Source organism: Miniopterus schreibersii (assembly GCF_964146895.1).
Source record: "Miniopterus schreibersii genome assembly, chromosome: 7".
Classification (NCBI taxonomy): Eukaryota; Metazoa; Chordata; class Mammalia; order Chiroptera; family Miniopteridae; genus Miniopterus; species Miniopterus schreibersii.
The window spans coordinates 11,622,582-11,648,458 of record NC_138108.1 but is presented as its reverse complement, the minus strand read 5'-3'; the positions used below and the strand labels follow the sequence as shown (position 1 = coordinate 11,648,458).

The window sequence follows — 25,877 nt, the reverse complement described above, 5'->3', positions numbered from 1 at the left end:
AGGGGGCTGGCACTCATCTCCCTACAGGTGGGAATTAGGGACCCTGGGACTCAGGCAGGGTGGGTTAGCACTTCAGGTGTCCAGCCAATCCCTGCCTTTTCCAGGTCCCTCCAGGGATGGGTAAGAATTTGGGGGGAGCTAGGGAGCCACTTCTTGCACAGGGCCTGGTGCTGAGGGTGTGGACAGAAAGCTCCAAGAACATCCCCGACAGGCCCTGACCCTCTCCCAGGCTTGGCTCACCTGTGCCGGGTGGGCACCTTGTAGGTGAGCTCCTGGGGGGTGGGGTCGCGCTCCAAGTAACTGTTGAGCAAGTCCAGGGAGAAGAGGTGCCACAGGTGTCTCCGGGTGATGCCCTCAGCGCTGCCCATGGAGCAGATGTTCAGGATGGAGAGTAAGGGGAACACGGCCACCAAGAAGACGCGACACAGCTCCTGCTTCTCCCCAATCTTGTTATCTGGGGGAAAGGGATGTGGGTGGGAGGAGCAGGCTCCCCTCCCGGCTCCCCTGGGGTGGGGCCTGCAGGAGCCCTGGGCAACCAGGCTGTGGGACATTTCCAACAACAGCCAGCCCTTGTGTGACACTCTCACACACCAGGCACAGTCCTAAGTGCTTCACACACACCACTGTATTTAACGTGCACCATATTATTAACACCTTTATTGAACAAAATTTATATGCCATAAAATTAACCCTTTAACGCATACAATTCAGTGTTTTCTCCCACATTCACAGTTGTGCAACCATCATCGTTACTTAATTTTAGAACATTTTTGTCACCCCCAAAAGAAACCCAGTACCAAGTAGCTGTCACTCCCCATCCTCCTTGCCCCCTGTAGCCCCTAGCCTACTTTCTGTTTCTACCAGTTTGCCCATTCCGGATGTTTCACAGCCATGGGATCGCACACTGCGTGGCTTTCTGTGACTGGATTCTTTCACTCGGCCTAATGTTTTCAAGGTTCTTTATGTGGTAACCCGCATCAGTCCTTCTTTCCTTTTTCTTGCCTGTGCATGGTTATTATCCCCATTCTACAGATGTGGAAACTGAGGCATGGGGAGGTTAAACAACCTGCTAAGATTATATAGCTAATAAGTACAGGGTCAGGATCCAGCCCCGGGCAGCCTGGCTCGGGTCCGCACTCTGAGCCACTCTTCTGTGCTGCCCTGACACTGCCCCGTGGCCCCGGGAGGGCTGTGAACCCCATTCCGCTGGGGAGGAAGCTGAGGCCAGGGCTGCTGAGGGTTTGTCTGAGAGCCCACAGTCACTCAGCACAGCTCCCAACTCTTCCCTTGGCGCCCTCCACAGCTCAGGCATCCCATACACAGACACCCACACAGACAGAGGCGGTTGGTATCAGGCCCACACACCAGCCATCCAAAGGCTCCTCGCACACTCATACTCATCCCGCCAGCTCTGCCTGGACCCTCCGCATCCCCCGCCCAGGCCCTGCTCACACAGCTCTCCCCACTTCTTTCAGGTGGCCCCATGTCAGGTGGCCCAGGTACCTCTGTGTGAGAGGAGAGAGTAGCTGATGGTCCAGGAGTACTGGGACGGGTGGTTGGGACAGGCGGTCAGGCAGATGGTGTCCTGGGACCGGGGTGGCATGCTCCCCTCTGTGCGGTCCAGCTGAAGGGCTGCTCAAAGATGACCCAGTGGGGTCAAGGGCAGAGAAGCCCTCAGTGCTGACGAGCGAGGCCCTGCATCTCTCGCATCTTTCCAGATGTCCTCCCTGGGGCTGGCAGAGCACTGACTACAGAGTAGGCTCTGAGCCAGAAAGTGGGGAGCAGAGTTCCTCCTCCCAAACCAAGATAGAGGGGACCTGTTTTTGTGTCATTGGTACCAGCTAAACACTTTGCTCCACCTAGCAGCTGTGAGGTAGGCGCTGCCAGCAGCCCCATTTTACAGATGAGGAAGCTGAGGCTCAGAGAGGACCAACCCAATGCCACATATCTAGAAAGTAGAAGCACCATGTTTTAAGCTCTGCTCTGTCTGCCCACAAACCGTGGTCTGATTAACCAGTCTTAGCCAGTGCCCGCTTCCCTGGCCCCAGGCCCAGCCCAGGCCCAGTACCGATGGGGTTGGTGTTGACACCCTCAGGGCTGCACTGCTCCAGGAACAGGCGATAGTCAAGGGTGCAGTTGCCTTCGTTCAGGAGCACCAGCATCCTGGACTGTTGGCTGTTCACCACCACATTCCCAAAGTCCAGCTCCTTCTCCTTTGCCTGAGGGCCATAGTCAGCCAGCCAGGGTGAGGGGCTCCCCCAGGCCCACGGCCCTGGCTTTTTCACCCCTGGCCTTAGAGAATCCCCAAGGAAGGGTAGGTCCAGAGGTGCAGGCCAAAGGGTTCCCATCCCCTGCCCTAAGTCAAGTCCCCTGGGGTGCCCTGGCCTCCAGCACCCACCCCAACCCATCAGATTCTCCCACTCACAGAGAGGGTGCTGGTGATGCCCACGCCTACCAGCCGGATCATGTAGGGGGTGGTGGTGAAGGGCTTGGTGTTTAGGGGCAGGTTGGCTTCCCAGACCCACACCCCTACTCGGAACAGGTACTTGGTCTCCTCCAGAGGGCTGAAGATCCACGTCAGTGTCTGTGGTCACAGAGATTCTCCCTGTGTGGCGTCTATGGGACCCCCCCTTCCCCACCTAGGCTCCTGGCTGTCTGAGGTCCCATTGCAGGATATCAAGCTATGGTAACCCTTTCTGAGTGTTTACCTTGCGCACTTCAGGTTACCTTACACAAATTGTATTTATATTTTTTTCCCAAAGCCTCTCAATCCTTTGTCCCCACCAGGGAAGTGGTATTATTTTAGTGCCTCATTTTCTGATGAGAAGCTGCAGACTCAGGGATGGGGGTAACCTGCCGAAGGTCACACAGCTGGCGAGGGCACATGGTGGGAGCTGGATGTGAACTCTGAAGGCTGACTCCAGAGTCTGTGTGTCTCTAACTTCGCCCATTACTGCCCCTACTAAGTGTTGGTGGTTTGTGGCCTGTTTGGCCCCCCAATCAGTCTATAAGGCCCTAGACCAGGATGGAGATCTGCTAGTTTGGGTCACAGCCTGTGCCTCACTCCAGACAGCCACTGGGAACTCTGGAGTTTCCTTCCTCACTCCTAATGATAGCCACCATTTGGCCCCAAATCCAGCTGCCCCAAACCACCTCCCAGTGATCTGAGAGTTTTGGGAACCATGGATGGAGGGTGGACTCACCCCTGGGCAGTGGCATCAGAAACCTGGTTCAAGCCCCAGCTCGGCATCTCCTAATTTATAACCTTAGTCAATGGATTTCTTTTCTCTAAGTCTTAGTTCTTTCTTTTTTTTTTTAATGGGAAGTGATGATAATGGTAACGATCACACCTACTCATAATACTGGGGGAGGTGACTATGGATTGGGTGGGAGGCACACATAGTAAGCCTGGTCCCTGATAGGCAGAGTAAGAGATGCTGGTGGGAGTGAGGATGGCGGGTACCCTTCCCTCCGGCCCTGAGCAGTGGGGTAGGGAACTCACAAGGCTCTCGTTGGGTTGGATAAGCCCTCTGGCCGGCTGGACAGCCAGCATCATCCTGTACTGCTGGGAGACCCTCCATTCAAACTCCAGGGGTAGACGCGAGGGGTTGCGGAAGGTGAAGAGGCTGGTGGAGGAGGAGCCCACCTGGGTGGGCTTGAAGTAGATGCTTTTGGAAGTGTCCATCTTCAGCTGCAGCGGCTCCTCCCGGCTCTGCATGGTCACCTCCTGGGGCCAGAGGAAGGCGGGCAGTACCCTGACCTCACCCCGCAGCCCTAGATTCCTGAATGTGCAGGAAGCCATGGACGGGCAGCTTTTCCCCCTTGGGGAGGGCAGCAAAGGGCCCTCTGCCAGCCTGGGCATGGGCAGCTTCTATGAAAGGCAGAGTGAGCTGGGAATGACCTAAGAGATGGTTCTTGGAAAGAGCTCAGGGACTGACAGACGATGTACAGACCATTTCGAGGGCCAGACATGGGTCCACCATCCTGGACCCTTTCCCTGGCCTGGTCGCAAACACCTCTCTAACACCTGCAGACATGAGTCCTGTGTTGCCCCCGCTCCTTCCTGTGAGACCTCTGAATCCCTTTTCTTGTCCCAGACCCCATGAGGTGGGCAGGCAGGGCCCTGAGGGTGAGAGACATGGCAGGGAAGTTGTCTCCCAGCCATGCCACTTTCTGGAGAAGTAGCAGCACATTGGCTACTTTAAGTGAGCTTTAGAGGTCAACCCCAAAATGTGGCTTTGAAAAGGGACCCCCCCCCAGACTAGGGCTCACTACCAAGGACCCAGCCCCGCTACCCCTGACTCCTACCTTGAGATACTGGGGGCAGAAATTGAACTGCAAGTAAAAAATGTGCTGCTTCCAGGAGTTGCCCTTGGGGTAGGTGCAGATGAGGAAGATCTGGTGGGCTCCAGGGGCCACGAGGCCCGAGCTGGGCAGCAGGGAGATGTCTGAGCTGCTTTTGGGGGCCAGGTTGAAGGTCAGCAGCATGGAACCTCGGTTGGTCAGGAGCAGGCTTCGGTAGGAGGGTTCGCTGGGAGACACTGCAGGAAATAGCTGGGGTGCGAGAGAAGAGGGACCCACACTCAGATCTCCATGCCTTCTCATCCCTGAAGCACACGCTCAGGGAACTACATGTGGGCTTGGGTAGGCTGTCTCCAAGAAAATCCAAGATGCCTCCACACATCCCAATCATTGCCCTGGGAACAGGGAATGGAGGGAGGCCACAGCTTAGCACCAAAAAATTCTGTCCTTCAGAGGCCTCTGGACAGGGAGACAGAGTGACCATGGGAACCGGGCTGAAGAAAGGCAGGCCTCCAAGACCCATCCTCGAGGTTGAGGAGCTCTTTCATTTTAGGGTGCCCTCAATCCATTGTTTGGAGAATCCGCTTTTAGAGATCCTGGTCCAGAAGCTCTGGGGTAAGCAGCTCCTTCTAGATGTAGGTAGCTGAGGGGAACCCACTTTGAGAAAGTGAAATCCCCAGCAATCTCAGCTTCCAAAGACTCCTTAAGCATCTAGGGTGTAGTCAGCACCAGGCTAAGAGCTGAGTAGGCTACAAAAGACAAGGCCCAAGGTTGCTGACCAGGGTGCCCCATCCAGCTGGTCAACAAGTGCGCTGCGTGAGGCAGCACAGGAGCAACACAGGCCCAGAATGTGCTGGGTGGCAGTAAAGGCCACACGCCGCTGGAAGGAACTGGCCAAGGAAACCCTAGGCAGTCTGGGAGAGCTCCGGGAAGTGTAGTTGGTGGGAGGAGCAGCAGCAGCCCCAGCTCATTCGCCAGCAGTTTGAGGGTGGTTAGGGTGTATGGAAAGACCGGCAACAGCCTTGAAGGAGAAACCAGAATTGAAACTTGGTGACCTGGCTCTCTGGCTCCAGGATTTGTGCTTTCAAGTCCTATGTCATCCTGCTGCTTGGACAGGAAAGGCCTGGGGATTATGACTCCCCGAGGAAGGGGCTAAGCCAAGGGGCTGGCTCTGTGACCCACGCAGGCCTGGGTGGTCCCCAGGAGCAGGGACTCATGGTGTGGTGGACCTACCCCTGACAGATGTTCAGTAAATGGGACACAGACAAATGAAGGAACTGGAGAGTTTTAAACCTGAGTGCGAGAGGACGGGGGAACATTTCAGATGGAACAGGCAGCAACCAGCTGTCCAAGCCCCAGACTCTCCCCAGTTCCAGGGCTATGGCCTAGGAGTCCTCAAATGGGCCAGAGCCCCAGGGGTTGGTGGTAGGGACTTTGGGGCAGCCAGGGAGGGTGTTGGGATGTGTTTCTCAGACCATCAGAGAGGGGACAGGGATCTCCAGGCCACAGCAGAAGCGAAGCTCCCCTGTTCACCTCCCACTGCTGCTGGAGCCATGCTCACCTTGGGGGCATCCAGGGAATACTGGGGGGTGTGGTGCTCCAGGGCAGCACTGTAGCTATGGCCTCTCACACGGAGCGTCAGACACCAGGAGGGGCACACGGTGCAGTCCTCCTCAATGTTACTGAAGCTCTGCAGGACCTGAGAGGGGGTAGGGGGAGGGGCGGATTCATGGACAAGCTCAGAGTCCTGTGTCCAACCCTGTGCAGCACTCCAGCTGGCCCCCCTGCACTGCAGGATTTCTACATTGGGTACAGAGGGAGGGGCCCCCTGGGAAGACAGTGAAGAGAAGTCATAACAGTCCCTCTCTCTGTGCGCCTGGCTCCCCACACTGAGCACTCCGCAAACGCTCTTCAATCCTCATACCAGCCCTAAGACATCCTGGAGAAATGCGCCTAGGTAAGTGCTGGTCAATAGAAATAGAATGAGGGCCACAAATGCGAGCCACAGAGGTGATTTGAAAGGTTCTAGTAGCCACATTAATAAAGTGAAACACATGAAATTAATTTCAATTATATGTTTTATTTAACCCAAGAAGCCTAAAATCTTATTTCAGCATATAACTAACTGATATATGTGATTTGCGAGATATTTTACATTCATTTCATGCTAAGTCTTTGAAATCCAGAGTGTCTTCTAGCCTTACAGCACATCTCAACTTGGACTGGCCACATTCCAAGTGCTTGGTGGCCACCTGTGGTTGGTGGCTGCCGTGTAGGACAGTGCGGGGCTAGGCAAGTAGCCTAAAACTCTGAAGCACTCAGCCTCAGCCAAGGCAGGTGTCCATAGCCTCCTTCCTACGGACCTCCACATTCCACTGCCAAGATATCAGAATGGAGGCCGTTAAAGACTCAGCTTTAAAAAGCCTTCTCGGAAGTTTGGATATGGCCACAAGTTTATAGATGAAAAGACCAGGGCTCAGGGACATTAAGGGACTTGCCTAAGGTTACATGGTGGCAAGGGACTCTAATCTTAACTGCACTGCTTAACTCTTCTCTCGGCCCCAGCACCCAGGCCACTGGGAAAGCAAGCAGGGGAGGCAGCGCTGAGAGGGAGGGAAAGGGCAGGGCCGACTGGAGCTGAGGAGGGAGTGCTGGGCGCCTGAGACCAAGGCTGGGCTGGGGCCAGCCTGTGTTCTGAGTCTCCTGGCCAAGGAAAGCTGTGCTAAAAGCCCCCCCCCCCATTCCGCCATTCAGGCTCGGGGCCAGAGAACCCGCCTTCGCGGCCTACCTGCCCGCACACACCTTATAGACAGCAAAGGCTTCCAGCTCCACGGCGTAGAGCCCGTTTGGGTGAGGCGGGTGGAAGTGTAGGCGCAGGGCCGTGGACTTGAGCGGGGGCACATCGCAGGTTTCTGGGGTCACCCAGAAGGGGCAGTTAGACCTGTGTGTCCAGACCACAGTGATCTTGCCCTTGGTGTGGTTCACCAGGCACAGTGGGACAGGGTTGGGATCCTCAGTTCCGGGGCAGGCACCAAAATCCACCTCGAGAGGCTCCATGCTGACGGGCGGGGGGAAGATGGCCAAGTCCCTGGTGCCATCAAAGAAGTACTCAGCCATGGGGGGGACGAAGGGGTACTGCGGGGCTGGCGCGTCCTCCAGGTCCTGGTGGGAGAGGTGGGTGGGTGGAGGCAGCTGCATTCCTCCTGCACGCCCCTCATCTGTATGCTTCTTCCTGCAAAAAGCTACAAGAGCTCTGCACAGGTCACCCCCACCACACTCTGGGGGCACAGGACTGCCCAAGAATTGCTAGAGAAGGGGGCGTGAACCTGGGAGGATAGCCTGCCCCCGGGCCCCGTGCGGTCCACCACACCTCCGTGGGAATCATGAGGGCCCCGTTCTTATCCCGCTCCAGCTTCTCCTCGCTCAGCATAAGGCCCAGGATGTCAGGGGGGTAGAGCGTCAGGCCCCGCGCCAGGTGTGTGCGGTACCAGGTAAGGTGCTGAGGCCTCAGGATGGCTGGCTTGGTGGTATCCGAGTGGCAGGTCCCGATCAGGTCCAGGAACAATGGGTCCTGTGACATTTGTCCATGTGAGGCTAGATTTCGGCCCCTCTCACTACCTTGGCCAGGCACCAGTTGGTCAGGGCACAGTTTTTGAATGAGCTTGCCCAGGGTATGGATTGGGGTGCTCACTTTAAGGCTCTTGGCCCTGCTGTGTGGGGTGAGGTGCAATCCCCCCTCTCCCTAGCAACAGCAGCAGAAAAGGCCCTGGCCTGGAGCAGTCAGGATAGAGTGGACACGCCCATGTGGTTCAGAGTGAACTTTGTGTGTCTCCGGCCACGCTGGGCTCCAAAAGCCGGGCTGAGGCCCTGAAGGAGATGATCCAAGCAGATAGCCTCAGAAGCTCCAGAATACAGAGGTGAGCAAGCACTGTCTTTATCTTTGGGCCTTAGATCGGTCCCTCCTCAGCCCCTTCCCCACAGCTCACCTGGTGGTGGATGAGACAGGCCACCCGCCGAAAGTAGATGATGGGGTGAGTGGGCTGGAAGGCACAGAGCAGGGTCATGCGGCCCTTGCCCGCCAGGGTTCCAAAGGTCGGCCTGATGCTGAAGACGCTCTCCTGGCAGTCAATGGCAAACTGGAAGTGGGCCGTGCAGTCTGATTTGTTCTCAATCCACAGGAGCTGCTCTGAGTGCTTTCCAAGGTTGATCCAGCTGAAATTGATGCAGTAGTGCTGCAGGGACACATCGGGACCTGGGCAGAGGACATGGGGTCCCTGTGAGTGGGCTCTGCCACCTGGGTGGGGCTGGAGTATCAGCCTCCCCAAGGGTGTTTCAGAAAGGGTCCCGCTGATGGGAGGTGGTGCTGCCTGGAGCTGGAAGGCCAGGCTGGAAATACTGGGAGTCCCAGCAGCTTGAGCAGACCTTCAGGTCACCAGGAGTGAGGGCAGGCACCTGACCTCCAGGTTTCTTCAACTGATTCCTCACTGAGCCCACCAGGGGGCAGCAGACACTGAGGCTGAAGGGCAAGGAGACACCTGGCTCTTAGCAGGCGAGGAGCATTTCCCAATCCTAAGCAGGGGCTGCTCCTGTCCCCAGAAAAGTGCAGCACCTTAGGGTTGCCAGTACCTCTACAGAAACCAACGACTTTGAGCAGGGTTGGAGACACACAGCCAGAGGGCAAAACAGACAAGTAGTCCATAGTTCTGACGTCCAAGGTCTTGGGGTGGAAAAATACCGACACATCTTTCTTCTCTCCTGGGGGCACGACTCCATAGGCCGTGGGGCATGAGAAGGCCTGGTCTTTGGGCAGCATATCTAGGGACACTTCAATCCTGAAGGGGGCACTCACCTGTGGGGCCATGTGAGGACAGGAGAGGTCAGGTCACAGGGTGGGGCAGTCTGTCATTACCAAGGTGCCTAGCCATGGGGGTAAGGGCAGCTGGCTTCCAGCCTGTGCCTTAGTTGTCAGCTTCAGGCATGGCAACGCTACCTCCACCAGGAGTAAGAAAAGGGCCAGGCCATGTGCCCTGTACTGGGACTGACCAGAGGTGTACTTCCCCCGCCACAGGTACCATAAAGGCTAGCTGTGGACCTGGGGTCAGGAAAGTGCTGGGGCTGCTCTTGGGATTGAACTGGAGAATCAGGGGATAGCCCAGCCCAGCTCCCAGCTGAGAGGAGAGCGGGATACCTGTTGACACATATGTGTACCAATAGACACAGGTTATGTGAGGCTTGGAGCCAAAGGTGTAGAGAGAAAGGGCGACATTCTGTACAGGGGATGGGTTTCAGGAGCATCCAGCCCTGTGGTCCCAAGTCCTGCCTCCCCCCCCCTCCCCCCATGCACATGATGCATACCACCAAGGGATTATACAGCCTGATTTGCCTCTCGGCAGTGCAGCCCACAGCTACAGAGCCAAAGTGCAGCACTTTCTGGAAGCCCTCGACATCCTGGTCCTCTGGTTGCTTCTGCTTTATGTTCACCAGCAGCTGGGCACATTTGGCTATGGCAGAGATGGGGTGGCACTTGGGGAAAAATCCACCAGGGCCTCTGTGGCCCCAGCCGAACAGCCCCTTGAAGAAGGAAGGTGTTCCCAGGGAAACATTGGCTTATGACAGCGAGGAAGGCAAAGAAAAGGCAAAACCAGGGCTGGGGGGAGGGCAGGAAGCTGGTTGAGGTCCCATGGGGCTAGGCCAGGGCAGAGGGTGGGGTAGGGGGACGCACTGAGGCTGTAAGGCCCAGGGAGGTGCAGCAGGCGGGCCCTGGGGACAGGTGAGAGGCTGAGCCTCACCTGTGGCCTGCAGCTGGATGCTGCTCTTCTGCTTGCTGCCCTCCCCGTACCAGCACGTGGCATGAACTTCATGGATGACAGCCATAAGAGGCTGGAAGGTCACCTTGACCCGGCAAGCCTGACCTGGCTCCAGCAGCCCCACGGTGGGCAGCATCTGGAATGGGCTTGAGAACTCCCAGGTGAAGAAGGTGGGCAGGTCCCTGGAGGGTGGAACGAGTCAGAGCCACTGGGCTCATTCTGCTCACTGCCCTGCTTTAAAAAGGGAGAGACGCTGGGCAGCGCTATTCACTCCCCCCCCCTTTCCCCACCAGACACCCGGTCTCTTCACCCAGATGCCCTCTTCACAGTTCTTGCTCTCCCCACCTCTGAGCTCAGCCCCTCCCCTCACCCTACATTGTCCAGGCAGAACCAGGCCTCAACCGTGTCCCCCACGGCACACATGGGCAACTGCAGGGATGGTGGGCAGATCAGATTGTGGCAAGGCAGGGTGGCCCTCAGGTTCACACAGAACGTCCCCTCTGCTTTCTCAAACCACAGCTGGTCCGTGTACTCCTTCTGCAGTGTGGGGGTGGGGGGAAGAGGCAGACCCTGACCTGGGTGGTACTCAGGGACCATACATCCCACCCCAGCCCTTGGCCATCCCCCCAACACAACCACCGAGGTGGGGGCTAGGCTGTGGTCCTCCATCTCAGTCTCTGAGGAGAGGGTCAGATACCTGTGCTCTACCACTGTCTTGGTCTCAGAAATATGGGGCCTCTTTTGTGGGGAACAAAGTATTTAGGGGGAACATTTTGAGAGCAGGAAGAGGGCAAGGAATCTAGGGCTTTCTGATGACCTATATAGTAGCACAGCCAACATCTAACTGGAAACCCCCTCTGTCTAATGAGTTTAGGGTCTGAGCTTCTCCAGGGCTTCCTAAGCTGGAGTTTTGCTACAGTTGATAGGATTGTGCTCATGGTGTGTGTGGGGGGGTGCTCCTTGTTGCTCTGTCAGTTCAAAGGTCACTGTGCATGTGTCCCTCACTGCCCTCTGCTCACCATGGTGGGCCTTACCTCCTCCAGAGGCCTGAAGATGATGGGAAGCGTAAGGGTTATGCCCGGGCTCAGGAGGATGGGCTGAGGAATGACCGTGAAGAAGAACTTGGTCTTGGGGGGCCTGCAGGAGAGAACCAGAAGACAAGCACTTCAGGGTCAGAACAGAGTGATCATGGAAGACCCTGGAAAGACAAGTGGGCTTGAGTCCTTGAGACCATAAAGGGGGAAACCTGGGGGCTCTGTCTCAGGAGCACCTGCCTCCCTTGTCTTACGATTCTTGTTGTAGCCCTTTCTGGGTAGGGAAGGCGTCCAAAAGGGGAGAGACAGAGAGTGGGAGAAGGTGAGCTTTGGACACTGTTATTCCATTATTTTATCCAGTCGCATGGGTTCCACTTTTAAGAATTCTTCAAATGGCACATTTTATACTCTTCTGAATTTATATGTCATTAAAAAATTTTTTTTAAAGAGTGCCTGCTTTGGGGGCTTGAGGGCTCAGGGGCTGGGTCTCTGACCCCTCATACCTGTACTTCATCTTCTGGGTTTTCAAGGATAGATTTTTCAGAACCAGGTTCTTGGTGATCTCCTTCCCTAGCTCCCAGCCTTTCCACAGCAGCTCCTCAGCCACCTCGATGCCCCAGACAACCCTCTTCTTCACTTTGTCCTGTTTCTTTGAGGAGCACATCCGAATGTCCAGGGAGCTGGTTGGCTGTCCAGTTGGCAGAGACAGAAGGACAAATTATTAGGGTAGGATTCAAAGACCCAGAATATAAGCAAAGATCTCTCCACCTCCAGAAAGTAATTGGTTACACCTCTGCCCTGGGGGATGATCTGGAGAGAGAAGGTAGGGGGCAGGCAGACCTTGGAATCAGATATTACCTCTTCCAAGGTCATTGGAATGGTTTTCCAACTAGGTTCCTGGCGGCCCTGCCCCTAAAGCCCTCCCTGAGCCACCTCGCCTGGCCATTCCATCCAGCACACTTAGCAGTGCTAGCTGGCCTGTTCTATCTCAGTGCACCCTTAGCTACCACCCCTCTCAGATGCTGCCTCCTCGTCCTCTTCCTCCCCATCCTACCCGTCACTACACAGGCCTCGCCTAGCTGGAACTGTATTTGCAGGCAATTTTCCAGACCGCAGTGATACTCCACCATTCCCTCTCCTCCCTCAACTGGCTAGTGGAGCAGAGGAAGGAGCCAATTTGCCTGTAACCAACTTCCACCCCACGCCCTGCCTTTGGGGGCACTCCAAGAGCTACTCCTGATGATGCTAGAGGCGCCCTGTGCCAACGCTTCCCGTCTGTAATGGGAAATGTTTTCATGGGCTGATCCCTGATCCCTGTTCGAGGAGGGAGGGGGATGGGAAGCCGCCTGGGGGGCAAGGTGGGAGAAAGATGAACCAGGTGCCTCTTCCTGCCACAGCCATTTCTCTGAAGGCTCAACTTGTTGCCATTTTACTTTATCTTTGACCAAGGGTTGCTTTTATAATGTCACATAGCATAAGGATATACTCATCTGTTCAACAAATATTTGTTGACTACCCATTAGAAGCCAGACACTGAGCTAGGTGCCAGGACAGCAACAGTGAACAAGAGTGACAAATCCCTCCCCTCTTGGAGGTGACACTCTCAGTGCCAGTATTTGCAGAAAGTGTCAGCTGGCTAATATAGTATTTTCTTTCCCAATTTGCCCAGGGAGAAAAGGTGACATGGGTGAGCAAGGGTAATTTATTATAAATATCAGTTGGTCCAGTCCAACCAGGAAAACAGAAGCCACTCTGGGTATTTAAAAAAAGGGATTTAATGCACAACGAAGACCTAGGGAAGTAACCCAAGTTAGCAACACCAAGAAGCTGCAAGCACATCTAGGCTAAAGGAGGTGGTGGGATTCTCAGAGACCAGGGGCCTGTCTGGTGCAGATTGGAGTCACAGGGAGATACAACTTCTATGGGAGACACTGCCAAAGGCAAAGAGGGAGGAAGATAAATACCCTGGTTTCTCCCCTCCTCCCTCTTTCCAATCTCCTGCCAGCTCAGAGCAGAGCAGGGAAGGGCAAGGAGTGAGTCTTAGGGCAAACAGGCCTGGAACGGCACAGGTGGAGGTGTGAGATGACCCAGGGTCCACAGGGAGACAAGTGCAACCACTATCGCATCTAAGGGGACATAAGAATCCACAAACAGACACACGCTGCACCAAATACAAAGCCATACCCCACAGTCACACCCTTAGACAACAGCCCCCACTCCGAGTTGTCACATAGAGAGAACTCTAAGAGCTGCAAAAAGTAATCAACATCCATGTATTGGTCAAACACAGAGTCCTAGGGATCATGACAAGAAGACAAGAAGAGCCTTCTGAGGGAAAAAGAGCTCCCGGCTAGGCTAGCGTCTGAGCCTCTAACTCACATCCCCCTAGAGCCCTCCCTGCAAGGCCACCCAGTGCTACCACCACGCCAGCCAGCTTGGTGCTCCACCTATTCAGGGTCTAGCGCTGGGCTTTAGACAGGAGATTCGGGTCCTTCCAAATCCCTACCCCCTCCCCTGCCTCCCCGCCCCCGCCCTAGCCCCGCTGCCCCCTGCCCCACCTGTCCTTGGTGCGAGCTCACGCGGGCGTTGGTGCTGCTGCTGGTGCAGACGCTCACGGCAGCACTGCTCTCAGCGGTAGCCGGAATGGCCACCAGGCTGGTACTCAGGTATGACGCGGAGGTCATGATGCAGTCCCGGCTGTCCCTCGTCCTTGTGATGGGGCTTGGGGCTGCCTGGATGAGCACCGGGACACAAGTATAAGGGGAGCGCTCTTAAGTATAAGCAAGATGTTCCTGCCAGTTTGGAGCTTGTAAGAGACCAGAGGAGAGACAGGAGGGACATGAAAGAGAGAGGCTGGTGGAGTAGGCTGGCCACAGCCATCATCATGGTGCAGGAGAGCCTGCTCCCAGCCCTGGCAACAGGTGAGGTGGCACCGCAAGGAACGAGCCCGAACGAGATCCAGGAGCTCGTCTGAGAGCCTAGAAACTCACCATTCAGCAAAGGACCCCGCCCTCCATGGCCACACGCGGAGTTGCTGCAGCAGGTGCATTACCTTTCCTGGCTTTTACTCTCCGCTCTTTCCTGGGAGTGTGGCCTGCTTCCTGTGGGAGGAATAAGAAGCGAAGAGGCCCGTGAGGCCCGAGGGCGCTCAGCTGCCTGCGTTTCCTCTATCGGTGCGCAGCCTGCAGCCCAGCTTTAAGCAAGCAAGCACTCCTGAAAGCAATGACTCCTGCTGAAGACAAATGGATCAACCGTTAGAGCAGAGGGATCTGTGGATGGGCTGCAGCTGAAAATCATATGCAAATGTTATAGGCAAATTATATGCAAAGTATTATATGTATGGGCATGTGACCTTTTCCACGGAGAGCATCCACAGCTTTCACCAAATGCTCAAAAGGATGCTTGGCCCTGTTCTAGGGGAACACAGAAGTGTCCCAAACTGGCTGTGGCTCCATCTCCTCAAATCCCCTCTTTTTTAGCAGACTTCCTTCAGCACTCACACCCAGGTGTGGCTATCATATTGGACAGCATCGACCTAATACCTTTTATGAACATATGCATATTTTGCAGACAACTCAGTATCCTTCCCCACCTCTTTGAATGGCAATATCAAAATTAATAAAAACTTATATTGACATTTACTGAGAACTTAGCATGTGTCAGGCAGCGTTGTAAGGCCTTCACATGGACTTTAATTCTTTTTTTTAAAAATATATCTTTATTGATTTCAGAGGGAAGAAAGGAGAGGGAGAGAGAGAAACATCAATAATGAAAGAGTCATTGATCAGCTGCAGCCCGCAATCCGGGCATGTGCCCTGAGAGGGAATCGAACCCTGACTGCTTGGATCCTAGGTCGATGCTCAACCGCTGAGCCACACCCAGCTGGGCTGGACTTTAATTCTTAAAACAGTTTATGATTAGATGTGAATTGCCTTTTATTTGGCCTAAAATTATCTCTCTTCAGGTTTGGGGATCAGTTCCTTATTATAACGTATTATGCTTTCGTAAACAATTTTATGGTCAACCTTTAAAAATTTACACACTTCCATCAGACACTTTCCCATCCCCTCCCAACCATTCATCCAGAGGAAAAAATCTGTTCATTCAGTTTTTCCTAATTGGCAACTTCTGCAAACCCTCTGGAGGAGATTATCCTAGATTCATTCATTCATTCTCTCACAAAGCATTTACTGCATGCCTGTTAGGCACAGGACAAGAAAGGCAAGGCCCCTACCTTCAATTGTGAAGTGTACGTTCAAATGGAATCAAAGAAATGCAAGCTGAGGAGACAGAGAAGAGGTCCCATTACTTTTCTACTACTGGATGGCTTTGTAGTTCTACCCTGACTCTTTTAATCTCTGTGACTTCGGGGGTTTCTACAGACAGCCCCTGCCTCAGGTCTCTGGAGAAGTCTCCAGTCGACACACGAAACATCGCAGCAAGTGTGTAGAAGAGATGAGAGAGGATGGGGTAGAAAGCAGGCCAGGCCAGGGCTTAGGGCTTAGGGGAGTGTGCACTGGTCCTGGAGCAGGGAAAGCCGGGTTCCAGCATCTGCTTAGATTAATTTGAGATGGGCAAGTTTCTCCAAATCCCCGAGCCTCTGTCTCCTCACCTGTAAAGTGAGGGTTGTGCTGACTGTTTCACAAAGTTGATGCAAAACTCAAATGAAACAGGATTTGAAAAAGCCCTAGATAAAACTGTTACTATAATTATCAACCATAACCTCCACACTAGCCTGCACTACTCTTCCAAAAGGCACATCTGCAATCACTGTGAACACACTGGGCAAGGTGGTGGTGTTTTCTAACCCAGCTTTCTAATCTCAAGTACTTTATTACTATTATTTTTAATATATCTTTATTGATTTTAGAGGGAGGAAAGGAGAGAGATAGGAGAGTCATTGATCAAGCCTGCAACCTGGGCATGTGTTCTGACCGGGAATCGAACCCCCAACGCCTGGATCCTAGGTCGATGCTCAACCGCTGAGCCACGCCCGGCCGGGCGGAAGGACTTTAAAAAATATCTTATCAGTTTGCTTAATTATCTAATTTCCAACCTAAGAATTCCTAAGATGAACAGTGGAAAAAGCGGCAGGTCGTCCTGTAGAGTTGAGGGAGGAAGGAGTAGGTAAAAGAAAGGAACAAAATTTACTTAGGGCTGTTCCTCCCTTCTCTTCGGGACCCCCAGTCTGATCGATCTCGCTCAATTCTCAATCCCACGGGACTCTCTGAAGGACAAGCAGGGGACCCCTGGCCACTTCCCGGGGGAGGCAGTCTCCCGGGCAGGTACCTTCTTGGTCACTCGCGCCGCTCCTGGTCCCTGGGTCCCTGGGATCAACGCTCAAAACTCACACCGCCGCCCGGCGTCGTATCCATAGATACAGGACGCACAGGGCGAGGCGTCTCCTGGTATCCCAGGGCAACGACGGTGGCCCGAACGAGTCATGCCTCAGAGAAGGCGAACGCGCCGCCCAACTGTCATCTCCACCCTCGTTTTGAATTGTCTGACTTTCCTTGCTAATATAAATGGGCTTCTACCAGTTGCAACGTGGTATGTACAGTCCCTTGGTTGCTACGTCCTCACAACTGCGACTTTAGTTGACCAAATTCATGGGAAGCTATTCCATGGACTCGTCACCTGAATGGGAGTCAATCCTGTTCTTTCCCCGACACGGGTTGATGACAAAGGATCAGAATCTCAAGCGGATCTTTGTTCCGTGATTGCAGTTGCTAATTTAAAAGCGGCCCGTAGTATTTCTTATTTGCACATTGCTTCGCAAACGGCTCCCTTCTGCTGGCTGGAGAGAATGTGTCCTTACCTCCTGACCAACACAAAGCTAACTCTGTAAGGCACTGAAGAAGGCATTGTTATACATACTATGAATTTTTGGACCCTTCGTTCATTAGTCCAGATGTGTGTTGTGAGGCAAGGTCTCATTTGGTGAGACTCCTTTGGTGAGTGATGCCAAAAGCCTCAAAGTTCATTCATGGTCAATTAAAGATGCTTCACTCCCCAGGACAGTGGTGGGGGCGGGTGTTAAGGGGAGGAACCTTAGTGAGTCTAGGGGTAAACCCAGAAAGTAAATTCTCATTCTGGGAAAGTTGGGGTTTACTTGTGAAAGGTAGAAGATAGACTTTGATGACAAACTGGCCTGAGTTGGTGTGGGAGATCACATGGCCAAAGGCTGGTTGGACTGGAAGGAAGGGACAGGCTGGGGGCCCGGTAGTTATGCAAGGCATGGAGTTTACTTGGGATCAAGGAATGTGGAACTTGGTGAGCTTCTCACTGGTTTTAATGTTATTCTCAGAACCTGAGACCTGAAATTTGGACTTAATGACTGTTATGCTGTTTGTAGTTTCTATAATGATTTCCTTTTTGTTTTTCCCTAAGATCTTTTGAAATGGTCAGCCTGACTCAGCTGGACCTGTGCGACCTGTTTGTCCATTTTTAGGTAAAAAAGAAATAGGGAGCAGTGGCTCTGGGGGCAAGGCTTGGTGGTAGCCTCAGGAATCCCAGGATAAAACCACAGTGAGGAAGAAGAGCTCATGCTAGGAGCCACACATCGTTGTGCCTCTTCACTGGGGGACTGTCTCTCCAGAGATCTGCCCAAACCTTGGTGGATTCTGGACTTGGGACAATGAAAGAGATTCTTAGTAGTGTCAACATAAGGAATGTCCAAACCTGTAGAGAATTTTTATGAGTCTAGCTGAGCCAAACTGACAGGAAGCAAAATCTCAACAGATTGAGAAAAAACTCTGCAGAGTGGCAGTTTTGCATCTTATTTTATACATAAGAATAAAAAGAGGAGACATAAAGAGGGTTGCATAAGATCCATTGATGGTAAATTAAGGGGGCAGGAGAAAGCAAAGCAGGGACATCTCTGGGACTGAAAAAAAATAAATCAGAGAGACACACACTTCTTTTACATTGGTGGGCACAGTGTAGTTAATAACACAGCACATAGATGGTATTGGAGGAACAAGATACATAGGGGTTCTGTGGCCTTATGTTCTGCTGTGGGGACTGTGCCGGGGGGTCTGGAAAAGATTATTCTGACATTTCAAAGGTATAACTTAAATGCAAAAAGAGGCCCGAACTGGACTTTGCCTCATGAGGTGAACAGCATGGAAAGGATCGTGGTAAGGGTTTGAGCCTGAGGAAAAGAGAGGAAGCCAGGTGTGCCTCAGAAGTCCCCTTTTCCAGAAGCCCAGAACCCATGGGAGATAACAGGTGCTGGGTCCTAGTGACTATATCCTTCATGGATCCAAGAAAGACAATGGGGGTGGGTGCTGTTTGGTTCAAGGTTATGAACAAGGGTGAGTGATGATTCAGGAAATTGATGAGGACCAGAATGTGGAGGAAAGAGAGGAAGGAGGATGGGTAGAAGACGGACTCCAGTTCTCCCAGTAGGAAGCTGGTGTGGGGGTAATAAAGATAAAGCACACTCAGTGATTTGGGCTTCAGCACACACAAAAGTATCTTTTCTAAACTTTTACCCCCACACATCCACACCACCCACCACTCCCTTCCACCAGCTCCACAACCATGGAATAGAGAAGACTCTGGGCTGGAAAATCAGGCAGATCTAAATTAATCCTGACTCTGCCTCTTACTGGCCATGTGATCTTGGGCAAGTCACATGACCCCTCTAAGCCTCATCTATTACCTGAGGCTGGTATAGGTACCGAGTAATCAGGAAAGTGCATTAAGAGGTTGATGGTACCTCCAGCCTGAAACAGCTGCCACAGCACAAAAGTATCAGGGATTTGGGGGTAGGCTGCCATATGGCAAGAAAATATAAAGAAAAGGGTTTTATTCTGCCTGGGGCCCCCATAAGGTTTTCTGACTCTCCTGTGCCAATCTAATCCCCCAAATAACTTTCTCCCACTACTCATTGTCCCCACAAAAGGTAGATAGACAAACAGGCCAATAGTAGGGAGATGGAGGGAAAAGTACCTGAGGTTCGGTCCCAGAAGAATTGATTGAGTTCAGGTCCTGATTCCAGCATTTAATAGCTGAGCAATTTCAAGCAAATTGTTAAACATTCCAGAACCTCACTTTCCTCATCTGTAAAATGGGAACAAACAGGGGTAATATTCAAAATACTTAACAATTGCTAAGGTATGGGCACGACCTATGTGAATGGGCCTTGGAATCAGAGCAGGGTTCTGGGAGCCCACATTGTGCCAGGCCGTAACCCATTAGTTGTTGGGTCATGGGGGATCCTGGAAGTGCAGGGCGGGGGGGGGGGGGGGCCTGGGAGAGCAGACACAGCAGTGGAAGAATCAGTCAGTGACTACTTAGCAACTAGTACCAAAGTATTTCCAGATTTCAATAATCAGTATAGCTTTACTGAATAGTACTAGTTGCAGGTCAGACCTAAGGACAAATCCTACCTCACCAGCTACTGTAGGCTTGGTTATTTATTTCAAGCCAAAACTTGAAGTCTTTCCCCCTCTAATTCCTCCTCATTGGGAAAAGACTTGTTACCACATCTAACTGCTCTTTCCTTCTACTCTGAGCAGTGCTCCTCTGTGTGAACTCTCCCAGCTGTCTTCTCTACACCATCCCCGCTGGCCTTCTAGCTCAAAGACTCTCTGGCCAGCACCATGGACAGCTCCTGCTGACCAGCCAATCCTAGGCCACCCACTTCCTCCTGCCTTCTATCTCCTCTTTTCCCACCCACCCCAGTGCAGAAACCTTGAGGTATGAACTAAAAGAGGACATCCCTGAGAAGACAGTACAGTGGAGTGATTAAAAACAAGCTCTGGAGTAAAGCAGACTGGATTTGAATCCCAACTGCACCAGCTCTTAGCTATGATCTTGTTTCTTCCACAAACAGGGAAAACTTTAACAGTTCAAAGTTTGTGAAATTTAAGTGGGATAAAATATTTAAAGAACTTAGCACAGTGCCCGGCTCATTATAGGCTCTGAATGAATGAAGAACACTATTATTCTGTGACTTTCCATTCTATCTAATTCCTCAAACCCTTTTTCAATTCACTTCTGACCAGGGTCCTTTCTCAAGTAAAGGTGTCATGACATGACCACTGGCTCAGTGCATCTGGCTTCCTTTGACTGTGGATGTTGGCCTGAACTTCAGGTATGGTGGAGACAACCTTTGACTGGTCTATGAGATTCTATCTTTTAGATTTTTTTAAAAAAATGTGAGTTAAATTTAGATATAAAGAAGAATCACAAAAACAGTGCAAGGAGTCTCATAAACCCTTCACCCAACTTTCCTCTGGTTAACATCTTACATGATCATAGATCATTTATCAAAACTAAGAAATTAACCTTGGTCCAACAAATACTGTTGATGAAAGTATAGAATTTATTTAGATTTCACAAAATTTTCCATTAATGTCATTTTCCTGTTTCAGTATCTAATTCAGGATCCCACCTGGGGCACTTCCTGAGTTTTCCTTGTCTTTCATGACCTTGACCCTTTGAAGAATACTGTACATTTTTGGTAAAATTTCCCCCAATCTGGGTTTATTTCTCGTAATAGAGTAAGGTGTGCATTATTGAGAAGCATAGCAGAGAGGTGATATGTCCTTCTCGGTGCATCATATCAGAGGGTACATGAGGTCAATGTTTTATTGGTGATGTTAACTTTGATCACTTAGCTAAAGCAGTGTCTGCCCGGATTCTCCACTGTAAACTTGCTACTTCCCTCTCTTTATTAGATTTTAGCCATGCCCATTTTATGCTTCTTCAGGATTATGTGTTCAAAACCAGGAAACCTGTCCTCGAGCTAACCATTCCACCCCTACACTCCCAACCACTCCCCAAAGCCACACCCATTTCCTATTACCTGCCTTGTCACTTTCCTCTGGGTTTTCTTAAGTTGGGCATTTGCAGGTGTGTGCAGAAGCCAGGTGCAGACACACCTGGAGTATATCGGGGCAACAGAGCACTTCTAAGTTCGTTTTCATGGACCTTTTTGTAGCGGTTCTGCAAGTTTCTGCTTACAGGGGCACTGTGGGAAAATGTGGCCAGCAACAGTACACAGGAATGTCCAGCTCTTTTCCAATCTGTCCCTGACCTTTGAGCACTTTCTTCAATATCTAACATTGGGTTTTTAAAAATCTCTAAGAGCACTTTCTTCCACTTGGCCGTGTACAACTTCTTGCTAGCCACTAGCCTGAATCCGTGAGCTTCCTTCCTCCCAGGAGGCTCTTCATTCCTCTAAGAGTTGCTTTATCAGAGATCCTGCTGCTAGAGCAGATACATAACATTTTTTCAGTCAGTTGAGTGTAAAGAGATATGCTTATTCAACTCTTCCCTTTATCTCCATCTCTCTCTGCCCCAAGTTTACTCCAAGTCAGTGTCCTCTCCCACTGCCCCTTTAGAAGATGAAGAGGCATCACACCTCCTCCAATTTCATGCAGGCTCCTTTTAAAAAAGTTTTTGTGTAAAAGTGTGTTAAATGCCCCTGGAAAGCCTCAGAAGATGCCTTCACCCGTTCCCATTCCCTCTTTGCCTTTGTTCTGTTTGCTATTGCTGTGCAAGACATTATTCCAAGCCTCAAGATTCCAAACAATCATTTTATTTTTGCTTATGCATTTGTGGGTCAGGAATTCAGGAAGGGCATGGCCAGGCAGCTCTCGCTTGGAGTCTCTCATGCAGTTACATTCAGATGTTGGCGAGGGTTGAAGCCAGCCAAAGGCTCCATTGGGCTGGAGTCCAAGGCGGTGCCCTCACATGGCTGAAAGTTTGTGCTGGCTGTGGACTGGAACACCAATCTATAGATGCTTCAGCTTGGCAATCTCAGGGTAGAACCAGGAAGAAGCTACACACCTTTTTCTAACCTCAGGCTAGATTCAAGGGGGGAGGAGTGTCAAATAATTGTGGGCATATTTTAACCATTGCCACTCCTACCTAAATGGGATTCTCTCATAGTGTCTAGAACATTATTCCTCCAAAACCACTTTCCCAGACAGGTTCCTGGCCACTCCAGCTCCATCAGATCTTTTCGGCTGATGCTGGAAGTGACTTCCTCCCATTCCACTGGGATGGTGACTCATCAGTTCTCACCTCCCTCAGTTGCTGCTGCAGGGCACTTGGGTTCCAGTCTGGACTCTGCTACTGTGTCACCATGGGAAAGTGACTTCACCTCTCTGGGCCTCTGGACTTCACCTTTCTGCAAAGTAGGAATTAAGAACAATCTCACTTCATGGGCTGTTAGGATTTTAAAAGATACTGTAAATAGCAGACCTAGAACAATTGATGCTCCTGATTGTGGAATAAATAACTGTGGGTGAGTCATTTTTCCTCTTGGAGACTTAATCACTTATCTCTAAAATGGGGATAATTTCCTTATCCTGCTTCCCCATTCAGATGAGAGGAGGTCTTAAGTGGACAAAGGGAGGGTCAGCTTAGAGGTTAAGGCTTCTAGACCCCAACCTGGGCAGGAAGCATCTTGAATCTATGCCCATCTGAGGGGGATTCAATGTGCGTGCAAGGCAATCTGGGTGTGGTTTGGGCTCGAGGGGCAGGGCTGCTATCAGCCTGACCCAGCCTTATCGGGTCTGGGCTGGCCAGAGCTTGTCCCAGTAGAACAAAGAGGCTTTGAGAACCAAGCTGGGGTGTGGGGCATGGGGCAAGCTCCTGGAGGTGTGTCCCACCCAGGGGGCAGAGGGCATGGGGTCGGAGGAGCTGCCACCACCACCCCTGCCAGGAAACCCAGACATGCTGCATGCCCCACACGCAAGGGTCTCCCTGGCACCAGGTCAGAGGGGTTGCCTTTTCTAGTTGGATCTCCTAGGGGACATTTTGCTAAGTTTTTTAATGGAGAGGTGCCTGTTTCTGGTTCCCACACCTGGGCTACAGCATTAGCAGCAGGCCTGGTTGCCTAAAGGATTGTTGCATTCAGCTCAGCCCTTCCCAACACAGCACCTCTCACTGTTAGAAGCCATCTGCAGGCAGGCAAGCCTGAGGTTGTGTTGGGGGACCTGAGGAGAGGCTTTCACACAGATAAGTCAAGAAGCCAGGGTGCAGTGGCCCCTATGCTGAGGGCAATCTGCCCAGGCTGCTCCAAAGTCCTCACAACCAAGGTCAAGGGTGCTGGGCATGGGGGAGCTGGATCTCAGGCTTAAATACCTGAAGTTGACTTGGGCCCTTTTCTCACTGTTACTGCTTATCCTAACCGGCTTCAAGTCCTGGCCATTTTCCTGCCCAAATGTCTACAGTCCGTTACCATTTTTCTGACTCCTATAGCCACTTCTTCAGGCCAGAAGTTGCTGAATGTTTTTACTTAGTAAATGGACTCCCTGCCTCTGTAGCTGCCTCCTCCTGTCTGCCCTCCACACAGCAGTGGGGTGAGCTTTCCGAAACAATCTAGTTGCAAGTTTCACCAACTTCAAACCCTCGAGGAGTTCACCAAGCCCCCAGGATAAAGTCCAAATGCGTGGAACAAAAGTTCTGTGTACTCTAACTCCTGCCCACCTGTCTGCCTCAGCTTTGCCAAACCACACGCACTGACTGACTTTGTGATGCTGACCTGCTGGGCGCTCCTCCAGCCCAGCCTCGCTCGAGCCTCCAAGCCTTTGCATGCGGCCTTCACCCTGGATCCCTTCCTTCCTTTACTCACCTCCTTGCCCTCCCTGCAGGGCCCGCATCTCCAGGAAGTTGTCCTGGTTCCAGCCTCTCTGTGGCTCTCCAGTAGCCCCGTGAGGACGGCAGGCACAGCCCTCAGCGCAGGGCATGGCTACCCCTCTCCCAGGGCTGCTCCCTGCCGTCCAGTTCACTGGGGGCAGGGCCTGACACAGCGTGTCCAGGAAGCAATGACTGAACAGGTGAATGAAGGTTACAAGTGTGGATACAGCAGCCTTGGCCAAGGGCTGAGCATGAGCCAGGCTTTGGGTCAGTGGCTGCCTGGGCCTAGGCTCTGTGGTTGACCTTCTACTGGGCCTTGGCATCGGGTTCGGGAGGGATTAGGGCATCACACTCCAGAGGCAGAGGGCAACTTTTCAGGTTGTTTCTCCTGTCTCCCTGCCCACATAGTCTCCTCGGACCTGAGTCCAGGATCCCCAGAAAATCTGCAGGGCCCCACATTCATCCCAAAGTTGGTCTTTTGAGGGACTAAATTCAGACAAAGTTTTTTTCTGAAGCCTAGCAGCCTTCTCTGTCAGAGAATGAATGTTTTTCCTGGGTAGGCCCATCTAAAACAGAAATGCCTGGTGGCACCAAATGGCTCTGTGTCTACAGGACAGAGTGTACCCAGGGCCAGAAGGAGAGATGGGTAATGCTCCCTCCCCAACTCCACAGGAGAGAGCCTCCCTCCCTCCCTCTCTCCCTCCCTCCCTCCCTCTCTCTTTCTCTCTCTCTCTCTCTTTCTCACACGTAGAATGCCTACAAGGGAGAGAATGTGAAAATGAGTGACAAGAGTATCTTGACCTTGACCTTTTATGTTTGTCGTCTTAAATGAATTCATGGACATTCTGATTCCTGTGAGCCTGGTTCATGAGCATCTGCCACAGAGTGATGAGTCCATTCTAGAACTTCTAACAAAGCAGCTTTGCAGGTCTGGCATGCCAGGACCTTCCAGATAAGACCCAAGTTCACCAAGGGAAAAGCCTGTGGTGAAAACAGGGGGCCTTAGGGGATGGGGGAGGGAGAAATGGGTAAGGGGGAGTCAAAAGTATGGTGACGATGGAAACTAGACTTATGGTGGTGAGCACACTATAGTGTATACAGATTTTTAATTATAATGTTATGAAAGTTATATAATGTTATTAACCAATGTTACCTCAAAAACAAAAACAAAAACAAAAAAGCAGTGAGTCCGAGAGCTAGATGCATAGGTTCAAATCCTGCTTCTGTCACTTGTTGCATAATCTTGGGCAAGTTACTAAACCTCCCTGTGCTTCTGTGTTCTCATTTGGAAAATGACAATATTATAGTATATACCACATGGGGCTGTTATAAAAATTAAATGGGTTCTACATGTGAAGCACTTATAACCATGCCTGGCAATGGGGACTCTTCATTAAATGATAGCAGTTTTTATTCATTAAAGTCTTGTGGGGGCCTATTTCCCCCCAGATGACACAGTTCCCAAGGATTGAAGTTTTCTCTGGAGTTTTCCTCCATGGAGGTGGGTGATGGGCAAGGTCACCCCCAACAGTAATCTCTGTAGGAGGGTAGAATTTGGGCAGTGGTGCGCTCTATCAGTTGGCTCTCCACAGTGTGGGAAACCCTAATTTGTAGCATACACCAATTTCCATGGTGTAAATAGCCCCATAATGGTCTATATCAACTGGCTCATGAAATTTCTGTAAATTCAACAATTGTACCACTGAGCCTGGGAATCAGCTAACCTGTAATGAGCACAGAAAAACCTGCCTTGGGATAAAAAGACCAAGACAAAATGAAGAAGAGGATCATCTTGTTTTGGCAGTAAAATGGGCCTTCTCTAGACTAAGCAATGTTTCTCAAAGTGTGGTCCATGGACCATCTGCCATGTTTGGGGTGTTTGTAAAAGTAAGTTCCTGGGTCTTTCTCTGGATCTATTAAAGCAAAATCTTGGGAGTGGGGCCAAGAATAACTTTCAAACAAGCTTCCCAGGTGATTCTGAGGTTTAAGAACTGCCAGGTTAGGGACTCTGATTTATCCAAGTCAGAAGGCAGATGTGACGTCTCCAGAATCGTTTCCTGCCATGATCCATTACCACAGTGAAGAGTCAAAAACCCAGGCCCCAAGAAAGGCTGGAGTCATCAGGGAAAGCACC

At 51.8% G+C, this 25,877-nt stretch overlaps 1 protein-coding gene across 1 annotated transcript in view; it reads right to left on the bottom strand.

Moving 5' to 3' along the window:
- The window catches only part of CFAP65 (cilia and flagella associated protein 65), a 31,017-nt gene extending 14,493 nt beyond the window's left edge, over positions 1 to 16,524 (bottom strand). The window contains exons 1-19 of the mRNA XM_081142512.1: positions 16,433 to 16,524; positions 14,196 to 14,244; positions 13,702 to 13,875; positions 11,647 to 11,831; positions 11,144 to 11,246; positions 10,480 to 10,646; positions 10,092 to 10,291; positions 9,658 to 9,803; positions 8,929 to 9,151; positions 8,289 to 8,554; positions 7,673 to 7,873; positions 7,105 to 7,464; positions 5,864 to 6,001; positions 4,309 to 4,554; positions 3,503 to 3,727; positions 2,426 to 2,584; positions 2,069 to 2,219; positions 1,504 to 1,632; positions 241 to 454 (exon numbers count right to left, since the gene is read on the bottom strand). Coding sequence (XP_080998638.1) covers positions 241 to 454; positions 1,504 to 1,632; positions 2,069 to 2,219; positions 2,426 to 2,584; positions 3,503 to 3,727; positions 4,309 to 4,554; positions 5,864 to 6,001; positions 7,105 to 7,464; positions 7,673 to 7,873; positions 8,289 to 8,554; positions 8,929 to 9,151; positions 9,658 to 9,803; positions 10,092 to 10,291; positions 10,480 to 10,646; positions 11,144 to 11,246; positions 11,647 to 11,831; positions 13,702 to 13,827 — 3,239 coding nt within the window. The 5' untranslated portion in view covers positions 13,828 to 13,875; positions 14,196 to 14,244; positions 16,433 to 16,524. The remainder of the gene's footprint in view (positions 1 to 240; positions 455 to 1,503; positions 1,633 to 2,068; positions 2,220 to 2,425; positions 2,585 to 3,502; positions 3,728 to 4,308; positions 4,555 to 5,863; positions 6,002 to 7,104; positions 7,465 to 7,672; positions 7,874 to 8,288; positions 8,555 to 8,928; positions 9,152 to 9,657; positions 9,804 to 10,091; positions 10,292 to 10,479; positions 10,647 to 11,143; positions 11,247 to 11,646; positions 11,832 to 13,701; positions 13,876 to 14,195; positions 14,245 to 16,432) is intronic.
- Between the last annotated feature and the right edge of the window lie 9,353 nt (positions 16,525 to 25,877).